Source organism: Balaenoptera acutorostrata, chromosome 3 (genome assembly GCF_949987535.1).
Source record: "Balaenoptera acutorostrata chromosome 3, mBalAcu1.1, whole genome shotgun sequence".
Lineage (NCBI taxonomy): Eukaryota > Metazoa > Chordata > Mammalia > Artiodactyla > Balaenopteridae > Balaenoptera > Balaenoptera acutorostrata.
The window spans coordinates 81,240,763-81,266,186 of NC_080066.1; the positions used below are offsets into that span (position 1 = coordinate 81,240,763).

The 25,424-nt window shown below is 36.9% G+C and overlaps 1 protein-coding gene across 6 annotated transcripts in view; it reads left to right on the forward strand.

Annotated features, from left to right (window-relative positions):
* The window catches only part of PRTG (protogenin), a 132,786-nt gene that overhangs the window by 48,347 nt on the left and 59,015 nt on the right, over positions 1 to 25,424 (forward strand). For 5 of the 6 annotated variants that reach the window (XR_009007580.1, XM_057543425.1, XM_057543426.1 and 2 more), the window contains 9 exons: positions 8,406 to 8,550; positions 10,287 to 10,420; positions 12,252 to 12,389; positions 12,652 to 12,810; positions 13,407 to 13,566; positions 14,379 to 14,626; positions 16,710 to 16,874; positions 20,100 to 20,405; positions 21,143 to 21,331. Coding sequence is in view for 5 of the 6 variants with exons in the window: in XM_057543425.1 (XP_057399408.1) it covers positions 8,406 to 8,550; positions 10,287 to 10,420; positions 12,252 to 12,389; positions 12,652 to 12,810; positions 13,407 to 13,566; positions 14,379 to 14,626; positions 16,710 to 16,874; positions 20,100 to 20,405; positions 21,143 to 21,331 (1,644 nt within the window). In the remaining variant the exon portion in view is untranslated. The remainder of the gene's footprint in view (positions 1 to 8,405; positions 8,551 to 10,286; positions 10,421 to 12,251; positions 12,390 to 12,651; positions 12,811 to 13,406; positions 13,567 to 14,378; positions 14,627 to 16,709; positions 16,875 to 20,099; positions 20,406 to 21,142; positions 21,332 to 25,424) is intronic. The other variant, XM_057543424.1, reaches the window with a different exon arrangement.

Below are 25,424 nucleotides of genomic sequence, written 5' to 3' on the forward strand. Positions count from 1 at the left end.
GTACGCCTCAACAAGGGAGCCCACACGCCACAAACTACAGAGCGCACGTGCCCTGGAGCCCTCACGCCACAACTAGAGAGAGAAAACCTGCACACCACAACTAGAGAGAAGCCTGAGAGCCGCAACAAAGAGACCGCGTGCCACAACGAAAGATCCCACGTGCCTCAACAAAAGATCCTGTGTGCCGCAGCTAAGACCTGACACAGCCAAAAAAATAAAGAAAATAAATTAAATAAATAAATATTTTTAAAAATTTTTATAAAGTAAAAATAAAAACCAGGATGAATAGATATTTGAAACTGTTGACATTATTAATCCCTGTCCTCATTTTATAGTTTCCCAGTCTTCCTTAGCATGGCCAGTTTTTTTTCATTCTCATCAAATGAGGATCTGTGATGCAGATTCATCAGTCCATCCGAACTCTCTTCCTACATCCTCTGTTCAGGCACCATAGTATCCCCCAACCTTCCAGGTGTGTAGGCCAGAAACCTCAGAACCACTTGGGTCTTTCCTCCTGTTTCCCTTGAACACCTTGTGGCCACATCGTGTTGTTCAATGCACAGCATCTTTTGTATGTGCCCTGCCTTCCATTCCCGTCATCTCTGCCATCATTGAAACCCACAGCTGGTCTCTCCTCCTCTTTCTAATGGCCTCTTAACAGGTCTCCCTGCCTCTAAGCACTATCTCTCTATAGGTATTTGACTGTTTGATGATCAAATGTACGTGGGCTTAGAACTAGGAGAATAATAATAAAGGAATAGCTAATATTCCCATGAGGTAAACTAGTTTTTTAAAAATAGATTTAAAAAAAGTACTTGATTCCTCCACGGGTTCGATCCCTGGTCCAGGAAGATCCCACATGCTGCGGAGCAGCTAAGCCCGTGTGCCACAATTACTGAGCCTGCGCTCGAGAGCCCACAAGCCACAACTACTGAGCCCGCATGCCACAGCTACTGAAGCCTGCACACCTAGAGGCTGTGCTCTGCAACAAGAGAAGCCACCGCAATGAGAAGCCCGTGCACTGCAATGAAGAGTAGCCCCTACTCTCCACAACTAGAGAAAGCCTGTGTGCAGCAACGAAGACCCAATGCAGTCAAAAATAAATAATAAATAAATAAAAGATCTAAAATACTTTAAAAAAATACTTGATTCCTAAATAAATTTTAGACTGATTGAATTTACATGCATATATCTATCTTTCCTATGTTTAACAGATTCCTAGACATGGAAATAATACTACTTGAGATGAGAGCCATAGTTTCAAAATCTTAGTACACCAGAGTTTAAAGGTGTTATTTGTTTTAGAAATTTGGGAATTTAACACATATTCTTACCCAGCTAGAAAGCCAGTGCATATGAACCTCTATTTGAGCAGCAGAATTGCTTGGAAGTAGAACCAGTAAGTTTTACCTTCCACAGAAAGTTTGAGAATCTCAAGCTTTTACTGAGAGAATTCACATGGGATCTTTGGAGATTACCTGGATTCAGATCGCACCCTCACCTCACTGGCTGCAGAACCTTAAGGAAGTTGCTAATCTCCTTGTGTCTCAGTTTCCTGAACTGAAAACTGGGGTAATAATAGTTGTGAGGATTAAATAAACTACAATATGTAATGTACTTAACGTGCTGCCTTGCAATAAAGTATATGTTAAGCTATAGTTATTTCTGTCATCATTATAACCTCTGTTCTGTGCTTTCATAATATTCCATAATTTTCCTTCATAGCATTTATCACAGTTTGAAATTACTATATACTTGCATAGGTATTTAGTTAAATGCCTTTCTCCATTGCTAGACAAAGATCCCTGAGGGTAGAGCCTCTGTTAGTTTTGTTCATCATTGGATCCTTGGCATCTTGAACATACTAGGCACTGAATAAACAATTGTTGAATGAATGAATTTAGAAGAGATTACTTTAGTCTAAAATTGTTCTAAAATAAGTGTGATTAAAATCTTTTTCTGGAATAGGGAGACAGTTAATCTGGCCCATTATTTTATGAATAATTGCTTGATTCAAAGCCTGTCAGCATGGGTTAACTATACATTAAATGAATGGTTTGATTATAAAATAGTGGGATTGATGTTAATATATGACTCATGGAGATTAACTTCTTTGTGTCGTAGTTATAATGTATACCTTTAATAGCATAAATATTCACTTTTTTATATAACTATTTTACACTGACTATTTTTTTTTAATTAATTAATTTATTTATTGGCTGTGTTGGGTTTTCGTTTCTGTGCGAGGGCTTTCTCTAGTTGCGGCAAGTGGGGGCCACTCTTCATCGCGGTGCGCGGGCCTCTCACTATCGCGGCCTCTCTTGTTGCGGAGCACAGGCTCCAGACGCGCAGGCTCAGTAGTTGTGGCACTCGGGCTTAGTTGCTCCGCGGCATGTGGGATCTTCCCAGACCAGGGCTCGAACCCGTGTCCCCTGCATTGGCAGGCAGATTCTCAACCACTGCGCCACCAGGGAAGCCCTACACTGACTATTTAAATACTGTTGCATGCTTACCATATAAATAGTTTGGGAGTAATTGATGCCAAACTACTACTTTTTTTGGTGACGGTGGGTTGTTAAAAGCCTGCTGACAAATCTCATTTATTGAGAATGTACCCAGTGAAAAAGAGTTAAAAATATATAGTTCGTAGAAAGAAAAATATCGGTTCCTTTCGATGTAACAAAGATGTATACGTGCATTCAGTTTTCCTAGTAATTAGGCTAAGCAGTTTAAAGATTTAGAAGGAGGGTGACTAAGACAATGCTTCTGGACAGCATTTAAAATTGAATCACATTCTTTGTGAGACTGTGTTGTTCATGGTGGTTTTAGCAGTAATGGTTTGACTTACAAGAGCATTTGAATTGATAGATGGAAGCCACTTACGAGTCAAATGCAGCCCATATCAAACACTGTTGTATGTCTGGAGGATGTTTGTGAAAGGGGAAGAGGGAAAATGAGAGCAGGGAGACCAGACAAGAGACTGTTATAGTGATTCCATGGAGAGATGTTGGGACAGGGATACAGGAATGGGTTTAATATATGTTTAGGAGTTAACATCATTGGGAAGTGGTGATTGATTGAAGAGAGTGCAGGGTGAGTCGCTGCACAGTGGTGTGACCGACTGAGGTAGAGATACAGGCTGGGAGGAAAGAAGATGATTTCATTTGGGACACGATGAGTTTGAAGTACGTTTTATAACTTCCAGGTGAAGAAGTCCAGTAGGTAGTAGGAGCCATGGGTATGAAGCTGTGAGCGTGGTGATCTAAGCTGGAGATGTATTCTGGGGACTCCGAAGCAACAGATGGATGTAGTTGAAAACTAAAAGTGGATGAGATCACCCAAGGAGAATGTGGAGAGAGAAAAGAACAGAGAACTCTAGGAGGGAGGGCAGGAGGAGGAGGGAGAGCCTCAGAGGGAGTGAGAGAAATAGGAGTGCACAGTGTCATAGACACTCTTTCAATAAAATAATAGGGGAAGAAGGCACATTAGATGTTTGAGGCATCGCATCAGAGAGGAAGAAGGGGAGACAGCTAGAACTGACTATTTTTTAGGGAAGTTTTGATGCCATGGGGAAGAGAGAGAGTGGGTAGCTGCTTGAGGAATTTGTGTTGTAAAGAGAGGCCTGGAGTTTTGTTCTCTGTGTTTTGAGTTTGGGAGAGAATCACTTCTTAAAAAAATATTTATTTATTCATCCATTCATTCATTCATTCTGCTCTGGGTCTTAATTGCGGCACGCGGGATCTTCCCTGTGGCACATGGGCTCTTAGTTGCGACACGCATGTGGGATCTAGTTCCCCACCAGGGATGGAACCCGGGACCCCTCTGCATTGGGAGCGTAGAGTCTTACCCACTGGACCACCAGGGAAGTCCTTAATCACTTTTATAAGCTGAAGGAAGGAGTCAGGAGAAGAAGATTTTAAATATGCAGGAGAGAGAAATAAAAAACACAGATATATCAGGTTCCTAGAGACGAGGGCAGAGGAAGCGGGTGGCACCCAGATGGAGGAGTTACAAAAGGAAAAAAGAAACTTATTTTTATGGTTGAGTCATGTTGGCCTCTTTCTTTTCAGTCTCAGAGGTACTGATGAAAATCCCAAGGAATATCTGGCTTGGTCTTCTCTGGGCAAAATCATTTTGCCAGCAGGTTGGTTCAGAAGAGACCAAGAAGTTAGACATGTTAAGTATAAAGGTGTTCTTGAGGATTTAAAAAAAAATCTTTATACAGTACTTGCTTCATAACTTGCTGAAAACCAGAGTGGGATCAAGAAATAGTCTTACTTGATGGATGTATTAACTAACCTTATTGTGGTCGTCATTTCCCAATATATACATGTAACAAACCTCAGACTTACACAGTGTTGTACACCTTAAACTTACACAATGCTGTTTATCAATTATATCTCAATAAAGCTGGAAGGAGGGGGAAAGAAACTAGATTAAAGATTGCCTAGGACTGGGGTGGGGAGGGGGTGGGAAGATTAGGGAGTGATAACTGAAGGATATGGGATTTCTTTCTGAAGTGATGAAAATATTCTAGAATTGATTATAGGGATGGTCACAAGCTCTGTGAATATTACTAAAACCCATCGAATTGTATACTTTAAATGGGTGAATTATGGAATGTAAATCACATGCAATGTGAATTATATCTCAGTAAAGTTGTTTCATACACACACACACCACCAAAAATAAATAAAATTCCTTGCTGTATTACAGGATACATCCATTTATGTTTTAGTTCTCAGACTTTTGTGACTCCAAAGTTCTAAACCATTTGACCTAAAGTGCAAAATTAGTTTAGTTTTTATAGTAAAAAATGCTTAGGGGTTTCATAGACTTATTTGTCTGGGAAAGAGAGGGAATTGCTCAAAGTAAAGGTAGTGGTTCAGAGGCATCATAATGTTCGATTGATTAGATGAGATTCAGAGTGAAAACAACTCTCAAGTGCCTAAGTGGTTGGAGGGAAGTTACTCAAGGCAACAGAGTGATTATATTGTTCTCAGTAATCGCAACACTGATAAAAAGTTTTATAATATATAAAAAGCCCTCACTATGTTGGTTTATTTAATCTTTATAAAAATCCTTTAAGAGAGGAGGGACAGATATTTGTTTCTAAAAATAATACACTAAAGTATGGGGGGTTGTTTAGAGTTATAGCAAACAAAATAATAAAAAGCATTATTTTCTTCTCATCCCAAGCCTTGGTATTTATACCTGGGAAACTCCCTACATTTCTGGTTACTTTGTTTAAAGACCTAATAGAATTGGAAAACAGTTTTTAAATTTCAGTTTAATTCAACAAGTATTGTTTTAGTGCTGAGCCCTGTGCCATTCCTCGACTTAAGGGAGCCTGCAAAGAATATGACCCACTACTCAGCCTCATTGAGCTCAGAGTGTAGAATGGGAGAAAGACGTGTGAATAAGTGATTATAATACTGTGGGATAAAAGTAGCAATAAAGGTCTTCATTTTACAGAAGTAGAGAAAAAGGTCAGGAACAGCTTCCCAAAGGTTCAGACAAGAGAACAAGGCTTTAAATGATAATAGGATTTCATCAGCTGGACAAAGAGACCTAGGATATTTGAAAGAGAAGGAAAGCTCGTATAATGCTCAAAAGTGTGAAATATAGTATATTCAGAGAATTAGAAATAGTTCAGTGTCCGTGGAACATAATTTCAAGTGGTTGAATACAAAGTGACAGAGTTTTGCAGGGACTAAATAATTCATCAGTAACACAAATCAAATTTCTATTTTATGACCATCACTCTGGAAGGTAACTCTGTTGTCAGGACAGATCTCACCTAAGACACTCCAGCAAGACTTCCAGGCAGTAGGTGATAAGGACCTGAATAAAAAAGAGTACTATTAGGGATAGAGAGAAGTCAGATACGAGATGTATATTGATAGATAGAGATATGTGTCATATATATGTGTATCAGATAAAACATACTGAATTAGGTGCTTGATTCATTGTAATGGGGTAATGGAAGAAGAAATTGTTCAAATAGATGGGGTTGGAGGAACTACTGCTTTATGAAGAAAAGTTAAACTATATTAGATATTTCAATCTGGGGAGGTAAATGCTGGGAAAGAGTAAGATAAAAATTCCCACTTTTAAGTCTGTAAATTGAATATAGATGGGATTATCAATGACAACTAAAGCTAAAGGTCAGCTCCTCACACATGGAAAAAACAAATATGGAATCAATAAGAGCAATTAATAATTCATAAAGCAGGCATTAAACTTTTCAAAACTTAGGTCTTAATTCCCCCGAAATATGAATGTATTCGACAAAAGTTTAGTTAATTAAATGAAAGATAAGCTTACATTGTTATTTGTTTGTAAATAGATTAATATCCTAGAAAGTGATTACAGAAGCAATTAAAAAGAAAAACTGTATTGATTTTGAGAGTTTGGTGTTCTTGAATAGTGATTCTTAAACATTTTAGTCTCACTCTTTATATGCTTAAAACTTTTTGAGGGCCTCAAAGAGCTTTTATTTATATAGGTTGTATCTATTGATACTTTATTATTAGAAATCGAAACTTAGAAATTTTAAAAATATTCATTAATTAATCTTGAAATGAAAACATTGATCAATTATATATTAACATAACACATTTAATGAAAAATAACTATTTTCCAAAACATTTTAGTGAGAGGAGTGACATTGTTTTACGTTTGCCCAAATCTCTTTAATTAGCTTAATAGAAGACAGCTGGATTCTCACACTGCATTAGGTCTGTTGCTTTATCACCCATCATGTAGCTTCTGGAAACACTATATACTCAACAGAAATGAAAGTGAAAAAGGCAAAGGATGATTATCATAAGAATGCTTTTGACCTTGTGGGTCCACTGACAACAGCAGTTTGAAAACCAGTGTTCTTAAAGAAGTAGGAATTTTTTGTTACATACATAAATAAAGTATTAATTTACCCCCACTCCACCCTTCTTGGAAGTAGATACTCCTAAGAATATTTTCACTTTTATTCACTGACTTTGTTCCATACCTCTAAAGGCCCATGATTCATTTACAGATTAATGAAGTCAAGTCCAAGGCAGAATTTGTTAGTCTTCTGTGACCTTTTACCCTTCTCAGTCTAATGAAGCATAAGGCATCTAGCCCTTATTCCTTCTATTTTTCTGCATAATTTCTCATTTTATTGGTGAATTGTAGAGACATATATATTTTTTGAACTGGAGTTTGAGGATAGGGAGTAAGACTCTCATTGGGGCCCTTTCTTTATATCCTGGAAGACTTAGTAGAGGGAAGGCAAGCTACACTATTACCTGGAGTCTGGACTCCATCAAAATGTGAAACCATGGACATGATGACCAGTTCCTAGAGGCTTGCCTAGAATACTAAAGAAGAATTATCTAGAAAATATCAACACTTAAGACTTATTTAAATCTAAAGATAGTTTCTCGAGTCTGTGTACCTTTTTATTCATCAGACACATCATTTGTCTTCACTCTTTCCTCTCTCATTCTGCTCCATCAATACCAACCTCATTTGATTCCAAACATGGAGTGACATGTCTGTGTCTAATAAGAATCAAGTCTCTGTTTTCATTATACCTGTAGAATCTCTCTGTTCTCACTGCCACCACCCAGTTCTTTCACTTTGATTTAAACAGCCTGTTGGTCTTTTGATTTAAGGCTCTTTTTCTTCAATCCATCCTATCTAACAATACCTGATTAATTTTTCCCAGACACTACTGTTATCATGACACTCCTTTGCTCAAAACTTTTCAGTGATGCCTTAATTTGTACCATGGTACAAATCTGTTTTATCTCTACTCTCCTTCCACTTTTCCATGAACACTTAATCTGATTTATTCTACAATAGTTAGTCCTGGCTGTTACCATAGAATCTTGTGAACGCAGGCTGCACATTTCTTACTTCTGTGCTTGCCTTCACGTTACTCCTTTAACCTGGAATGTCCTTTTTTTCTCCTTCCATCTAAACCCAAAGGGTTCTTCAAAACTCAATTCACAACCAATCCCTGTAAAAGGTTTTTACCTGACTAATCTGTCTTTATTGATTTCCCTCTCCTCTGAAATACAATAGTGTTTGAGATTTGTACTACACAGCTTAGTATATCATTACATACCATTGGTAATTGCTTATTTTTGTTTCAGTTATATTAATTTTTTTCTGAAATGGATCTAAGTTTCTTGAGAATTTCATTTTGGGAAAGACCAAACTCCTTTAGCTGGACAACTGCCCAGTGGTATTTCTAAAATTATTCCTTAATTTCTCTTTGTGCTTGTTAAGTTGAGTTGGCCTTATGTCTGGGCAGGAGTTCAAGTTTGATAAATAATATCTAGCATAATGTTATTTCCAAGTATAGTATGATAGTGCATGTACTTATTCTGAATTTGACAAACTTTACCTTATAGCTGTTTCTGCATTTGAAGTTCAGCCCATTTCTACTGAGGTCCAAGAAGGTGGAGTTGCTAGATTTGCATGCAAGATTTCATCAAACCCTCCTGCAGTGATAACATGGGAACTAAATCGGACAACTCTACCTGTAACTATGGACAGGTAAATACAGCTTTTGTCTTTGAATACGATACAGGAATGACAAGGACTTCATCATAAAACTGTATATGGGGAAAGACCACTGTGGAGCTTATTTTCGTTTATGGTAACAATAACCAATTTCTTAAAGACATTTCAAACTTAGGCAAAGAATTAGATCATCAGTCTCTGGTACATGGGGCATAGTTCCTGGTTTTTTGTTTCAGATCAGAATTCAGATACTCTACCTTAGTGCTTTGTTCCTTTCCTCAAACATCTTTTCCAATCATGGGACCACCTGAGAACCTGGATGGCAGCCCAAGGATTTAGGAAACTGAATTACACTTTTACTGCTGGGGATAGTAGTGCTGGTGTAAGGGTCTCCCATATATGCAGTGGTGGTTGCCCACTTCCGTCTCTGCCTTCTGCTTACCAACCCCCTCTACACTACACACACACACACACACACACACACACACACGCGCGCGCGCACACACGCGCGCATACACACACCTAGTGCTCTGAAGGTGGTCGGAGTTTAGGGGTCAACTTGGCAGCAACTTCAAAAGTTTGATTCCAATCCTGATGAGTAGCAATATTCCTTAGGAGGCAAAAATCATTTGCTGAAATGGTAGAGCTAAGATGGACAAAGTTATTCAAGGAAGAGCTTAAAAAAAAAACTTACATTCAGATATATCTTGGAGAATACATAGATATTAATAGGCAAAAAATCAGGTATTTGAAAAATATCATACTAAACTCTAGACCACCAGTTAGCTAAATGCAAGCTATAATGTGAAGTGAGATTCTGTGTAAAATTACACTGATAGATTTCACAAATCACATACAGCGGGGGTCCCCAACCCCCGGGCCATGGACCGTTATTACCTGCCTGTGGCCTGTTAGGAACCGGGCCGCACAGCAGGAGGTGAGCGGCAGGCGAGCAGCAAAGCTTCATCTGTATTTACAGCCGCTCCCCATCGCTCACGTTACTGCCTGAGGTCCGCCTCCTGAGCAGCATTAGATTCCCATAGGAGCGCAAACCCTGCTGTGAACTGCACATGCGAGGGATCTAGGTTGCAAGTTCCTCATGAGAATCTAATGCCTGATGATCTGAGGTGGAGCCAAGGTGGTGATGCTGGCGCTGGGGAGCGGCTGCAAATACAGATTATCATTAGCAGAGAGGTTTGACAGAGACCATAATAAACCAGTTGCTTGCAGACTCATATCAGAACCCTATCAGTGGCAAGTGACAATTAAGTTGCGTCTTACAGACTGGACAGGACATAAGCAACACACTTCAGGTGTCACTGTCTGCCACCGTCCCCAGATGGGACCATCTAGTTGCAGGAAAACAAGCTCAGGGCTCCCACTGATTCTGCATTATGGTGTGTTGTATAATTATTTAATTATATATTACAATGTAATAATAATAATAGAAATAAAGCACACAATAAATGTAACATGCTCGAATCATCCCTGGGGGGACTGGGGAAAAAATTGTCTTCCACGAAACCGGTCCTTGGTGCCAAAAAGGTTGAGGACTGCTGAGATACAGCATAATTACTTATGTTTTAGAGAGTTGTAGTAACCCAAATGAAAACAATTGAATCAAGCTAATATTTTTAAAAGTCTTTAAAGTATTATTGCATCTGGCATTTTTAAAAGGTTGAGTATATGAATTCTTATCATAGAATATATGTTAAGATAAAATATAAAATCTACTACAGAGAGTTTAATCTTCTTTCCTCTCATGACAGGGTAACTGCACTACCAACAGGAGTATTGCAGATCTATGATGTTGACCAAAAGGATGCTGGAAATTACCGTTGTGTTGCTGCTACTGTAGCCCACAGACGTAAAAGTATGGAGGCCTCGCTCACAGTGATTCCAGGTACCACACATAAGTTGATGTTTCAGTTTTTAATTGGCCCAGCTATTAATTTGCCTTCTCTGGCTATAATAGTATGCCATAAAGTAGTACTTTAATTACATTTAAATTTTATTGTAATCTACTTGGAAAATGATCATTTTTATCTATTTAAGCAACCTTCTTCTCAAACTAACTTGTTTTATATGTTAATGTCAACATCTTTAAGAAAGATTGAATTTTTGTTTTGTAAATACTTCATTTTTGTTTTTAAAATATAAAATACAGAAAAGCTCAAAGAAGAATAATAATCATCTATTTCCACTAAAATTGTCCATTGTCAATAAAAATACATTTGTTTCCAGTTTGGGTTTTTCTGTTTGTTTTAAGAAAAATTATAATTTACATTTGTAGAAATGATGCATGTTTTATTTTAAAGAGTAATGTCTATAAAAGTAAAATAATTTTTTTTACATTAAACAGTGTAAAAAGTACAAAGATATATTTTTAAAATGTCCCTAGTTCCATATCCAGAGATTATCACTGTTAACATTAAGTGAACATAATTTCATATATTTTGCCATTCATAAATATAGTTAGAAGGGAAACTAGCTTGAGAGATGAATATGAAGAAAGAAATATTTATTTTATTAAAATGGAATTATACATAGATGCTAGTTTTTTATTTTTTAATAATTAAATTTACTTGAATGTAGTGGAAGAAAACCAGACCAAAAGACATTGTTGAACTTCACATGAGTGTTTACTCTTCACAAGAGATATTACTTCCTAAAAGATCCTTTAAGACTAAAAATTTTTTCAAAGAAACATTGAGACTGAAATTAAATTTTTAATGCCATGTTTTAATTTTAGGTGGTATCTGTTAGCTTCTTGGTATGAAGCATGAAGACAAAAGCACTCTCACACTTCTTTGTTCTCCCCACTGTCACATAAATTCCTAACAAGATTAGTGAAAGCATTAAGTCAGTGTTTGAACCTCAATTAAAAGTGGATGATATGGAAACAACCTAAGTGTCCATCAACCAATGAATGGATAAATAAAATGTGTCTTATCCATTTAATTAAGTATTAATCTATTATTATTATTCAATAAAAAGAAATGAAGTACTGGTACATGCTACAGCTTAGATCAACCTTGAACATTATGCTAAGTGAAAAGCCAGTCCCAAAAGACCATATAATGTATGGTTCCTTTTTTTTTTTTTTTTTTTTAATTTATTTATTTATTTTTGGCTGTGTTGGGTCCTCGCTTCTGTGCGAGGGCTTTTTCCAGTTGCGGCAAGCGGGGCCCACTCTTCATCGCGGTGCGCGGGCCTCTCACCATCGCGGCCTCTCTTGTGGCAGAGCACAGGCTCCAGACGCGCAGGCTCAGTAGTTGTGGCTCACGGGCCTAGTTGCTCCGCGGCATGTGGGATCCTCCCAGACCAGGGCTCGAACCTGTGTCCCCTGCATTGGTAGGCGGATTCTCAACCACTGCGCCACCAGGGAAGCCCTATGGTTCCTTTTTTATGAAATGTCTGGAATAGGCAAATCCAGAGACACAAAGTAGTTGTCAGGCTATGGGGAGAGGAGATTGGGGAGTGACTGCTGATGGGATGGAGTTTCTTTTTGGGGTGATGAAAATGTTTTAAAATTGATTATGGTAATAGTTGTATAACTCTGAAAGTACTAAAAACCATTGAATTATACACTTCAAATGGATGAGTTATATCTCAATAAAGTTGTTTTAAAAAAAGAAAAAAGTGAAAAACTTCAGAATAGATATTTTAACTCATTTCATTCATTACATCTTATTTATAATTTTTTCTTATATCCTGCCTTTTCCATCTCAAAGGTAAGGAGTCTAAATCCTTCCACACACCAACCATTATAGCAGGTCCACAGAACATAACAACGTCTCTTCATCAGACTGTTGTTTTAGAATGTGCGGCCACAGGAAATCCCAAACCAATCATTTCTTGGAGCCGTCTTGGTAAGTCTTAGGGGAAAAAAAAAAGTCTTTTTCCTTCAACTTTGTTCATACGGGTGAAACTGATAACATGTTTATTTTATATACAACACACGTTTGGCAATTATGTGGCTTTTATCTTTCTGGTATTTCAGCGTGTAGAGGAAAAGTTTTAGCATAGAAAATTTTAGACTTTTTATGATAATGATTGTTTGGATAGTGATCTTTTGACAAATTTTAGATCACATGTTACATTGTTTTAACTGAAGAGTTCTCTTTGAAATAGATCACAAGTCCATTGATGTCTTCAATACTCGGGTACTTGGAAATGGTAATCTCATGATATCTGACATCAGGCTGCAACACGCTGGAGTATATGTTTGTCGGGCCACTACCCCGGGCACACGCAACTTTACAGTTGCCATGGCAACTTTAACTGTATTAGGTATGTTTTCTTTCCTTCTGCAATCAGGAGAATCTTACGTTTTAACATTTGCTGTTTTATCTCATAGCTTACTTCCACTTTTCTTGAATTTTGTAGCATTGATATGAAATTGTAAACCAGTGATGCATTTTAAGAGGAACTTAAAGCCCTATGTTAAAATATAACTAGAATCACTCTGAAGTTATCACCCTGTTTGCTTTTATAACATTATGGTCCTTCTTAGTTAATTTAAGCTTCCTTTTTATTTCCTTCTCACCCACCTGCAAATTCATATACCCATTGACCAGTCTAAGATTTTAGTCTGTTGTCTCCGTGCATTCACAAGTGGCTGTATATTGGGCTTGGTTAAGTTAGGCTTATGGCAGACATATTTTTAGTGTGTTTGTATAGATGGTGTCAATGGGGAAAGTGGACATTAACTGAGCAATGCAGAGAAAAGGCATCTGGAGAGAGAGATAGATGTAGAGTGCAGACAGGAAGCTCAGAATGTCAAATATTTTCCGGGATGGGACTTGCGTCACTTGCTATACTCTTCCTTGACTCTATATCATTCCTGTTTGCACCACAAAAATATTTTCTTTTTTCTTTAAAAATAGCTCCTCCTTCATTTGTCGAATGGCCAGAAAGTTTAACGAGGCCTCGAGCTGGTACTGCTCGATTTGTATGTCAGGCAGAAGGAATCCCCTCACCCAAAATGTCATGGTTGAAAAACGGAAGGAAGATACATTCAAATGGTAGAATTAAAATGTACAACAGGTGGGCTAAGTCACTTTGCTACTATTTTAGATAAGATATAATGGCTTTAGTAATTCTTATGTGAAACGGTTATAGTTATAATATCAAATACGTAAATTATCCTGGTATCTTAAACTGAAGTAAAATCAATAAGAAATTAACTTAAGACTGTAATATCAGCATGTCAAAAATCCTTTTGTATTTTATATTGTGGATCACGGAAGTGGTAGATTATAATGAAATGAAGGTTGGAACAGTTCCCCAGACCTGCGTTCTGATTCTGGTAAGCCACCAGCTAAGTTATTAGCAAGCATGTTAACCCTTTGGAGTCTCAGTTCCTTGTTCCATAAAGTGAGGAATTTAGAAGGAAATAATTAAGTCTCTAAGAGTTCCTCCACAGTTCAAACTTAATGATTTTAAGAACTCATTTTTATTAGTATAAATATGAATCTTCTTGTATCACTCTTGTATGTTGAACAAAACTTTTGAACATTTTTGTTGACCTGAATTTTATGTAACATTGCAATGTTACAGAAATTAGATGCTACTACAGATTAATATACTTTCTTAATAAAAGCCAAATTTTAAAAAAGAGATTAAGCTGTCACCTAAAGCAAACAGGATTTGGATATCACAAGTACTTATTTATATAGACTCAGAAAATAAGAGTAATTTTAAGCAATTCATATAGATTTTTTTAGTAGGGCTGGTCACACAGTCTTTTGTTCTTAATAACTTGTTTTTTAAAATTAAGAGTGCACTTAGTAATAGCTTAACTTTATTTTTATGTCATCCTTAGAATTTTCATTGAAATAATTTTTTTCTTTCCTCAGTAAATTGGTAATTAACCAGATTATTCCTGAAGATGATGCTATTTATCAGTGCATGGCTGAGAACAGCCAAGGATCTATTTTATCTAGAGCCAGACTGACTGTAGTAATGTCAGAAGACAGACCCAGTGCTCCGTATAACGTGCATGCTGAAACCATGTCAAGTTCAGCCATCCTTTTAGCTTGGGAGAGGCCACTTTATAATTCAGACAAAGTCATCGCTTATTCTGTGCACTATATGAAAGCAGAAGGTAAGCAATTTGAGGACTATTTATTTTTATGTGCTATTTACTGTCAGGGATTTGTTTTCAATATAAATGATGTCTCACATAATCCACAAAAGATTTTTGAAGTTCTGTGGCATTTACCTCTTTTAATAAAGTAATTACTATATCACCTGTGTATAAATTTTTTTGTTAAATTTTGTATTGTTGTATACTTTATGTATATAAGTATAGTTTAAGATTTTCTGTTTAGAAAAAAGTACCATCTCTGCCTGCTAAAAGTTACAGAGTGGTGTACTTATGAATTTCGTTTCAGCCGAGATGTAAATTCCTTACCTAGGACTTAAATATATCAATTTAAGTGTGCAGTTACATAGGAACAATGGTGTAACTGCTTAATAAAATAATAAGGTGAACTGTAGTCACTATAGCATGTTATTTTTAAAGGGGAAAGTAAACATTTTCAGATTCCCTGTAATATGATTTTATATATTTTGATTATTTTCTGAAATCTCATAGAACTCTCTAAAAATTGAACAGGATACTCTTTATTGATATCTCATTTATTATATAAAAGTAGATATCAAATCTTTCTTAAAATTTTTATCCAGTTCCATTTCTGGAATCTTTTTTATCCTCATATTTTCTTTTGGCAAAAATTTAGAGGAAAAGGAAAAACTAGTTATAAATCCTAGAGATTTCACTATTGATTTCTCATGGAAACAATGGCAGAGGTTTACAGATTTTAGTTGTATACAAAACAGCCTACTTTTTATGTGATAGACATTCCAGACAAATTCAGATACCCAAAGAGTGGTGATATAATAAAATTGTCTGTAGAAACAGGTGGTTTGTTGTTGTTTGTTTTTTGTACTTTGAAGTAGTATTTTGAAAAGGAGTATTTTGAATTTAAATCAGGGGTCATGGTAGCAAGAAGAATGAAAGTCTGTTAACTGAGCATGTTGGAGTATGTTAATTCCCTTTTTAATGATTTAAGAAGGTAAAAGGAATGCTGGTTTTGGTGGAGGCCACTCTTGTTCGCTATTATGGTTGTTTCATTAGAGCCCTCCACATGCGGCTCAGTGGTCTATTCAAAGGCAGAACAAGGCTTTTTAATTCGAACTCAAGGACCTTGTTTGGTAGGTCAGAAATCGTACTATGCGGTTCCTAATTAACGAACCATTAGCTAGTCTGTTGTGAAATGCCTGTAATCTTGTCTAATTAAAATGCTATCAAGTTAATTCAGAAATGTGGGAAAACTTAATAGTGGAATTTGCCTTCTGTTTTGTTTATAAATCCAGTGTGGAGAGAAGGGGCTCCATCCTTAGAGAGTTTTGATTAAGTTGACGTGCATTTGCTGTGAATTGTTCACAAAGCACAGTAGCTGCCGGTGCTCTTGTTCCACTTTACAAGTTTACTCTGTAGGAATTAAATCCCACAAAGACAAATCCTCTTCTATACCTTGCCATGCATATTTTATTAAGAATTGCTGAGAATTTTTTTCCTCTCTGGGGGGGGGGGAACCTCATTGTGGAACAAAACATTTTGAAGCACATTCTGTGCCTCCCAGTTCTTTTGCTTTCAATGTAAGTAAAAGAACAACTTGTGTCAGTCAAATTTAATAGAATCTCTAGGGGCAGAATGAGATCTTTTGCAGGACAACTTTTGGTTTGGTTTGTTTTTATAAAGAGTAGAGCCATTACATTCCCTACTGTCTCTCCATTTATGTTTAAAAGAAAAAGGAAACCATGAGTTTAAGCAAGTAAAATTTACACTGTTAATGAACTACAGTACTCTGTAGCGTTAAACTCTGTTGTGTTACTGCTGTACATTGTCTCTGCTGTGGGTTTTGAGTAGATGTTAAATGATGTTTAGAGAAGATTAATTGTTTTCAGTTTGATTTATTCAGGAAAAATTCAAACTAGTAATTTGTAACAGGACATGGTTACTTTTAGGAAATAAAAACCTTCCTATTCACATTTTTTAAAGCGTCACAAAAGATAACAGAGAGATCCAAGGACCAGTGTTTCATAGTGGAAGAAAATGGTAATGGTCTTGTTAATTTTATTTTGAATATTCATAATTTTTAGACACTGATTCCTTAACCTAGGTTTAAACAATGAAGAGTATCAAGTAGTCATCGGAAATGACACAACTCATTATCTTATTGATGACTTGGAACCTGCCAGCAATTATACTTTCTACATTGTGGCTTATATGCCAATGGGAGCCAGCCAGATGTCCGACCACGTGACACAGAACACTTTAGAGGATGGTAAGAAAACGTGACTCTATGTCATCTCAGCATGAACAGTAGTAATATGCTTTATCGCTTTCAATGAATATGTGTTCTAACTCAGAGAAAATATCCTGGTTTTGGTTTAAAAACAAAAACAAAAACAAATGTGATAACCAGCAGGCTAATTTACCATTTCAAATCTTACTCTCAGTTTTTGGCAGTAACATGATGAAGAGCACTTTAATTTATAATTCGTAATACAAATTTTAATAACAAAATTGTCCTTGTATTTCTTCAAGTTCCTGGTTTAAATTGTAAGTGCATTGCAGGGTTTTTGGTTTGTTTTCTTTACTGAGGAGAACAAAATGTGAGATTCTCTGGGCGGGAATAAATATGATGACAGTTACATATTGAGTGTATGTAATGACTGGAGGTCAGAGGCATTGGACTTCTGAAACTGGGAGTTTAAGAAGTTTAGTACTTGTCAGTTAAAAAAATTCTTATAGAATCAGATAGCAGTTAGTTTATTTTTAGATACATTGTGCTTATTCTGCATAAGCAGGAAAGTATTGCCTGTTCAGTTTGTTACCTGGGGTTGGAAATTGAGTTGCTGTCCTTTTGAGGGCAGGCCTCCATATACTCTTATAACGGTGGGAAATTCTAGCCATTAAAATAGTCCTGGAGAACTGATTCTCCTCCTCTGACTCTTCATATCTCTCTTCAGGGCCTCTCCATGGCCCATTTTTGTACTCTGCAGTGTGAAAGGGGGATTGTTTAACATATACTTAATTATACTATTCTTCCTTTACAAATGTTTTTGCATCCTCAAGAAATGGTCCATCTTTAGCTTTCAAAACATTTTTATATAAATGATTCTCAAATCTTTTTCTTTGTCCATTTGGTCCCAGATCTATTATATCTCTATACTACTACTTGTGTAAATGTTTATAAATTAAGACTTTTACTAAATGAAAAAATTGTCATTGATCTGGATGCTGAATTCCACATTTCAGTTTTCGTTTAAGAGTCTGTTCCATTTTAGAGTGAACCATGACCTCTCTGGTTACCTAATTACATTTAACAACCTCTGACATGCATATCTAAGGTGAAACACTGGTGTTTGTTGTAGTTGTTTTGGGTTTATTTGGTATATGAGGTGTATTCCCCCATACCCTTCAAGAAAATGTGTCTTACCATAGCAAGCTACTGGTTAAAGCTTGCCAATTCCAGTTAAGTTGTGATCTCAAAGTTTTTCTCCTTTTAAACCTTTCCTTATTCTGCAACTTTTTTGTTTAATTAAGTTTCATTTTGTTTTCTGGATAACATAGAGACTTCTGACACTGCTTTTCAATTTTCTGCATCAGTATTCCCCGATTTCCTCAGCCTGTACTTCTCAGACTGAGATGTGTGGGTCTCCTAGTGTGCACGTCAGATAAAACTAACACTTTTGGAGTGTTTACCACTGCCTGTTCTAAAAACGTTCCCTCCATTATCTCCTTTAATCCCTACATAACCCTATGATAGAAGAACCATTGTTATATAAGAGATAGTAGTGTGTAGGGGGTAAGAAAATAGGCTCTAGATCTACTTCTTCACTTAACAAGCTGTGTGACCTTGGGTAAGTGATTTGACCTCTTTGTACCTCAGTTTCCTCAGCTATAAGGTAGAAATGATAATGGCACTTTCTTCACTGGGTTTTTGTGAGAATTCATGAGTTCATACACATAAAGGACTCAGAAATGCTTGATTGGTTTTCCCTTTCCTACCTATTATTTCATTCATTCAACAAATATTTATTGAGTACCTGCTATGTGTTATTCAGTATTTAGTAGTGAATGAAAGAGACAAAAAATTGTCCCATACCTTGTGGAGCTTACTTTCTACTGTGGGAGAAGGGACAGAGGAACAATAAATAAGATAAACAGTCAATGATATGCTCTGTTAGATAGTAATAAGTGTTGAGGAGAAGGGGAAAAAAGCAGGGAAAGGGGTAAGGCTTTAGACAGAGATACCTCATGTAATAGGTGACATTTGAAGACCTGAAGGGAATGAAAATGAGGGAGCTGGCTAGGCAGATGGCTGGGGGACGTGAATTCTAGGAAAGGACATACATGGAAATTGCTAAGGGCCTGAAGCACAGGCATGGTTGGACTGGAGGGAAGAAGCAGAAAGCAGCAGGAGATGAGGCACAGAATGAATGAGGAGCCAACCATATAAGCAGGTAGGGCTTTGTATGAATCCATCATGAGGACTTTGGCTTTTACTGTGAGTGAAATGGGAGCTATTTTGAGCAGAAGAGTGACAAGATCCGACTTGCAATTTAACAGCAAATGTGTTGGAGACTAGATGGTGAAGAAGAGGGCAGAGGCAGGGAAATCTGTCAGGAGGCTATTGCAACAAAACAGGCTAAGGGTGACGGTGCAGGGACCAAGGGGGTAGCCGTGTGAGTAGTAGAGTCATAGGATTGAACGTGGAGAGTGCATGGGGGAGTCAAGGGTGACACCAAGGTGTTTGTCTTGAGCAGTTGGACAAATAATTGCCATTCCTTGAGGTAGGAAAGCCTGTAGAAGAAGCTGTTGTTTTCATCCCCGTGTTGTATATGAAGAAACCTAGACACAGAGAAATTAATTTGGCCAAGATCACACACAGTAGTAATTGATATAACAGGGATTCAGTTTTACAGAGACTAACTCCAGAACCCATCTTAGCTCTTAATATTAGACTGCCTTCCAGTATACGTGGCTCATTTTCCTGGACTGCCTGTTGTATTCGAATTATTTACAGGGAAAACATTGTTTTCATATTAAGCACCATATATTATAATTAGGAATACAAAATTCACACTAATTTTTAAGATACAACTCTTATTAAACACTTCAGATTATTTGTCAGGTTATAACCCTGGTGTCCTAAGCTTCTCCATTCTTGTGTAATTCTCTCTTCCTTGTCTTAAGGCATTTTGGTAGGGTTACTGAGAATTATTCTCATATTAATCCCGAACAACATCAGAACAGTCACAACAACAACAGTGAAAACCTTGCTTTCTTTGGTTCTCTATATCGGATCCTCCCTCATTATTTTTTCCTTCCTTTTTCTGGTTTGTACTCTGCTTGACTGGAAACCTCAGCTAGGGCTGAAAGTATCTCTCTCTCCTTTATTATGTGATGTGTTGCTGTTAAGATACTTCAATAAAAACTGGTGTGCTAGTTGACAATTTTGATTCTAAATATTTATAAGCAACCTGTTTTCTTGTATGACTAGTTCCCCTGAGACCTCCTGAAATTAGTTTGACAAGTCGAAGTCCCACCGATATTCTCGTCTCCTGGCTACCAATCCCAGCCAAGTATCGGCGGGGCCAGGTGGTCCTCTACCGCCTGTCCTTCCGCCTGAGTACTGACAACTCCATCCAAGTTCTGGAGCTCCCGGGGAACACTCATGAGCACCTGTTAGAGGGCCTGAAACCTGATAGTGTCTACCTGGTGCGGATTACTGCTGCCACCAGAGTGGGGCTGGGAGAGTCTTCAGTATGGACCTCACACAGGACACCCAAAGCTACAAGTGTGAAAGGTAAATGTTGACTACTGAGGAAGAATAACACAGTATTTTTCTTTTTTTTTCCTTATCTAACTTATGTTTATATTTTAAAATTTTGTCTTATGAATTAAAGTTATTCCATCGATCATGGGCTTAATTGAAAAAAATTTTAAAATTTTTATTGAGTAGTTGCTTTTTGCGTGGAGCTCATTAGTGTGTAAAACTTTTGGTTACTCTTTGTTTACTTAGCAGATCCTTCAAAGACAGATGGGTCCAAATCAAATTGAATTACCAGAAGTTATATATTAATAGAGACCTAATTAATATCATTGCCATATTTTTTTTTTAAATCATCAGTTTAATAGAAAAACTGTAATACTAGGAAGTTCCAGACCCGTCTCCTCTTTTACTAATGTGGAATGTAACATGACTGGGCTTTTTCTTGTTAATTGATTAATAATAATGCCTGTTCTATCACAGGGGAATATTGGATGGTCAAAATTAGGAAACACATATTGCTTCTTTGAAAAAACTTAAAAAGCACATGTAATTTTGTTCTTATTTATATACCTTAGTTTTTTAGGTAGTATTTTATATTTTTAATTCTGTCTCAAAATTTAATATCATTGTGGAATTTTTAATATTAAGGTAAAGTAAAATTGTTGGAATTGAATTTTTATGCAACTGTTGGTTTAAAACAGAGAGAGCTATATACTCTCCTGTTTTCATGTGCATTATGAGTTTCTTATACATCTGGTGAATTTTTCTAGCCCCTAAGTCTCCAGAGTTACATTTGGAGCCTCTGAATTGTACCACCATTTCTGTAAAGTGGCAACAGGATGCTGAGGACACAGCAACCATTCAGGGCTACAAGCTGTACTACAAAGAAGAAGGGCAGCAGGAGAATGGACCCATTTTCTTAGCTACCAGTGACCTTCTCTATACTCTCAGTGGTTTAGGTGAGTGAACCTGTACTGTGTTTTTCCTTGTTTCCTTCCTCCCTGACCAATTGGGAAAAAAGTTATAGGATATAAGGCAGAAGTAATGACTTAATGGTAAAAAGAAAAGAATTGACCCTGCTACATCATTGTGCATATTCTACTGCTTAAGTCGGTGAATGGTCCTTGACTCACCATTGTGAGTGAATCGGTACAATGTCAGATAACCAGGTAATCTTTCTATCTTCTCCCCACCTTTGGGCATCGATTTTCTTTCTAAAGTTCACTTCTGGTGGAGTGAGAGCCTGATCAAGTCTTGTGACTGTGTGGTGGATGTAGAATAGAAATGTAAAATTAGGAATATCACCAAATGATCAGATAATACACAATAATTTAAGTTTAACTTAGAAATTGCCTGAGAGTGCCAGGTAGGTGTATTATTTTGCATGTGTAAAAGGTATGTAAATTATGTACAAAATAATGCTCTTACATATGACCCATGTAACTGTAAATATTTACTTTATGTAGTTCTAACCCAGAAACACTAAAGAAAAAGCACTTAATTTTGTGTTTGGGTTCATCAGAATTCTGAAAGACACGTTTATTCCCTATTCATCCTATCTTTGCACAGTGAAAGGATTTCATGATGAAAACATGTTTAGTAGACAGTAAAGACACTTATAACTACAGTAAATGCGTGAGTGTAAACATACTCAAGGTGTAGAATGCACACTTAGCTGTTTGTTGCTTGTGAGTAGATTTTTACCCTTAAGCACAAAGCAGCATCAACTAAATTCCTACTGGGTTGTTATCACACCTTCTGCACATAATGGAAATTTACAAGCACTCTGGCTTTCCCTGTAACAGACTGCCCTTTGGAGTGCAGGAAGGGAAGAGGCACAGTGGTCCCACAGGGGACTGCTTCATTTTTTTTCCCTGGCCTCACGGCACAAGCTGTGAGAACAGCATTAGACCCAAATCCCTGTGCAGTAAGAAGCAGTGGTGGGAATCTGTTTTCAGACCCAGGGACACAGAACCCCATCTTCCAGTTCTTTGCCATAATTTTTCAGGTGCCGTTTTGCTTGTAATCTTGTTGTGTTGGATTTTAATTGAATCTGCATTAGGTTAAGTTTCACAGTTGATCCCTGTCACACAGCTTTATAAAGGACGAGGAGAAGTTACATATGTTCCAGGGTGACCTTCCTTAAGCCATTGATACTCAGATGACGTTAGCCCAACCTACTGTCAGCCATTCAGCAGCATTTATTTCTAGCCATGCCTTCTCAGGGTGCCCTCCCTTTCCACATGCATGTCATTTAATCAAGAAAATTTTAGTCAGTATCAAGTAAGAAACAGGATTTGAGACAATTTTTGATGAAAAATCATACATCAAACTCAGTACCTCCAATTTCTTCACTGATAAGGAAGTATACATACATTGAAGATAACAAAACAGTAGATTGTTAGACAAGTCTTATTGAACATATAGGTAGCTTATTCTAAACAGGTGAATAATTTACTAGAAAAAAACAAAAGACTCCTGTGCTTGTGAAAAGTTTAGAGAAACATTTTATTGAAACTTAGCCAATTAAAAACAATTCTTTAAAATGTAAAATTTTTCTACAGATGGCATATATATATGAAGACGATCCATTGATTTTTGTTGAAATTTTTTGTAATCTCTGAATAATAGCTTTCCATCCTATATACCTTTATTTCTTCCTATGCTTTAAAAATAAATCGCATATATTCACTGCCTGTGTTTTTATGTCATAAAATCCTTTGCATGTGCCATTTGCAAAGGATTTAAAATCATCTCATAGTGCATAAAAGTAGGAAATGATTTTGTTATAGTCAGTATACCCCGTCTGTTAAAATAGCCGCGTGTCTCCTGACTGGAGTCAGACTGAGTGGCTGGAGTAATTGCAGTGCAGGGTTGCAGAGTACTCTCTCACAGCCGTAGGGCTTTCTTGTTAGACGGCCCGTTCCATACCCCTGGAGTTGCCGTGTCCAGGGCTGGATCGGCTGACTGGCAGGGATGCAGTTGTGTGAATTGAAGCACTGTGCAGCTGTTGACTAGATCACCTTTAAGATGCCTTCTAATCTTAAGAGCCCTAGGGTCTCATCTTCCTTTTCTAGAAAGTCACTCTTGGGGCCTAGTCAAGCTTACAGCAGGCGAATGGGTTTAACCCACTAAGCAGGCAAGTGTTAACAGCCCTCACTCCTCCGTCTTACTTTTGGCTGTTGGGAGAGCAGTATGTTCTATTAACTGGACAACTGACCATCTGTGACCATTTTTAGCGAGAGCATCTGGCGGTAGCTGCCTGTTTAACAGAGTGTGATGTGTCTAGAGGGCAGTAGGTTAAGGGAACCCTATCTGTGTCTTACATGGTGAATACTTGCTTTTACTGAGCTTTTGCACATTAAAGAGACTCTAACCGGAACTAGATTTACTAAGTGGGCTTGGAAATGAAATTTAAATGCTTTTGTTTGCTGATTCAGTGTCAATTTGAGTAGGAAGCTGATGTCTCAAAATTTCATTTTCATACCAATCCCCTTTCTGATGCCCTTTTCGTTTCCACTTCAGGTAATGAAGTTTTCAATGAAAAAGTATGTTATTGGGACACAGTCTCCTTAGTAATACCTACAGTTCTTTGTTTCTGAAAGAAAGAAATAGGTGAATGAGCTCATACATTTCAATTCATTTAACAAGCATTTTAAATTCTTTTTTAAGTAAGGCATTATAGCACTGGATTAAAAAAAAGTAACAGATGTGACCACTGCTAAAAACAAGGATTAAACCAAAAGATTAAGTTGAATCACTTGTCCAATTTTCTCCCAAATTTCTGATTAACTAAATTTAATTGTACTTAGTAATGAAAGTTATTTTAGAACATTTTACTGTAAACCCTCAAAGCTCTATTCCCTGAGATGTAGAATGTTTTGTTTTTTAAAGTGGCTAAAAAAGGTTCTTGTGTCTTTATTAGTATAATATAAATATTGGCAGAGCAGTGGAAGTATTTTTGACGTTGCTCGTTTGTTTTAGTTTAATGATTTTAATATATACAGTTTGATTTTATTGGAAGTGGTTTACTTTGGGGGAGTTGGATAAAAAGCACTAGGCTTGTGATTCAATGTTTATGTGATTTGTTCTAAATTGTGGTTTGCGGTTTTCTTCAAGATTTTGCATCTTCGTAGTAATGATTTTCACTTAGTTTTTTTTCCTTGGCACTTTCAGTGTTTAGTTCAGTTTTAAATAGAATTTTTAAATGTTTGTTTCATTCATCACACAATAAACTGAAGCAAAATTAATAGCACACTTGTGTTCCCTGATAATAGACTGATTGAAATCATTTGTTCCTCCTTTTTCGGTCTGTTTATTTCAGAATTTGGCTGCAAATTCTGAAGTTAGAGTTTCTAATTGCAAGAGGACTGTTTTCATAAGCTGATTGTCAGAAACTGTTCTTAATTGTTTTGTCTGTGTAGAATAGAGTGAAAAGGGGGGATTATTTAGATAGTGCTGTTGTTTAGCATTTAGGACACTGATGTTAGATAATCTTTAGCTTCTTTTTTGTCAATGAATTTGTGCTATTAAATTTCACAGCGAGCATGATTAATGATCATTCTATTTAGCACCAGTTGTGAAGATCCAAAATATTTAAAATCACACCTTCAAAACTCAGATCTTTTTTTGAGAAATCTAAAGTTATAACTCCCAGTTTCTGCTGGGAGTAGGAGTCTGAAGAAACAGTCCCTGGTTAATGATGTAATTTTTGAAGAAACAGTCCCTGGTTAATGATGTAATTTTTGAAGAAACAGTCCCTGGTTAATGATGTAATTTTAGAGTCCCTTAGCCAGTTTGTATAGAAGCATGGTAAAATTAAGTCAGATTTCTGGGTGTTATCTTTCACTGTAGTAGAATAGGATTTGGTTGTGTGGCTACGTATCTCAAGAAAGAAAACAGAGAACTAGCACTGGTGAGCCAAACTGATATAGCTGGAGGCAGTTGTAAGCTTTCCTTTAGTCGAGGCAGAACAAGATTTTGTGGCATAAAGGAGACCACTTCGAGACCACTTTGAGCAGAGAGGGATCATTGTGAACCTTACTATAATAG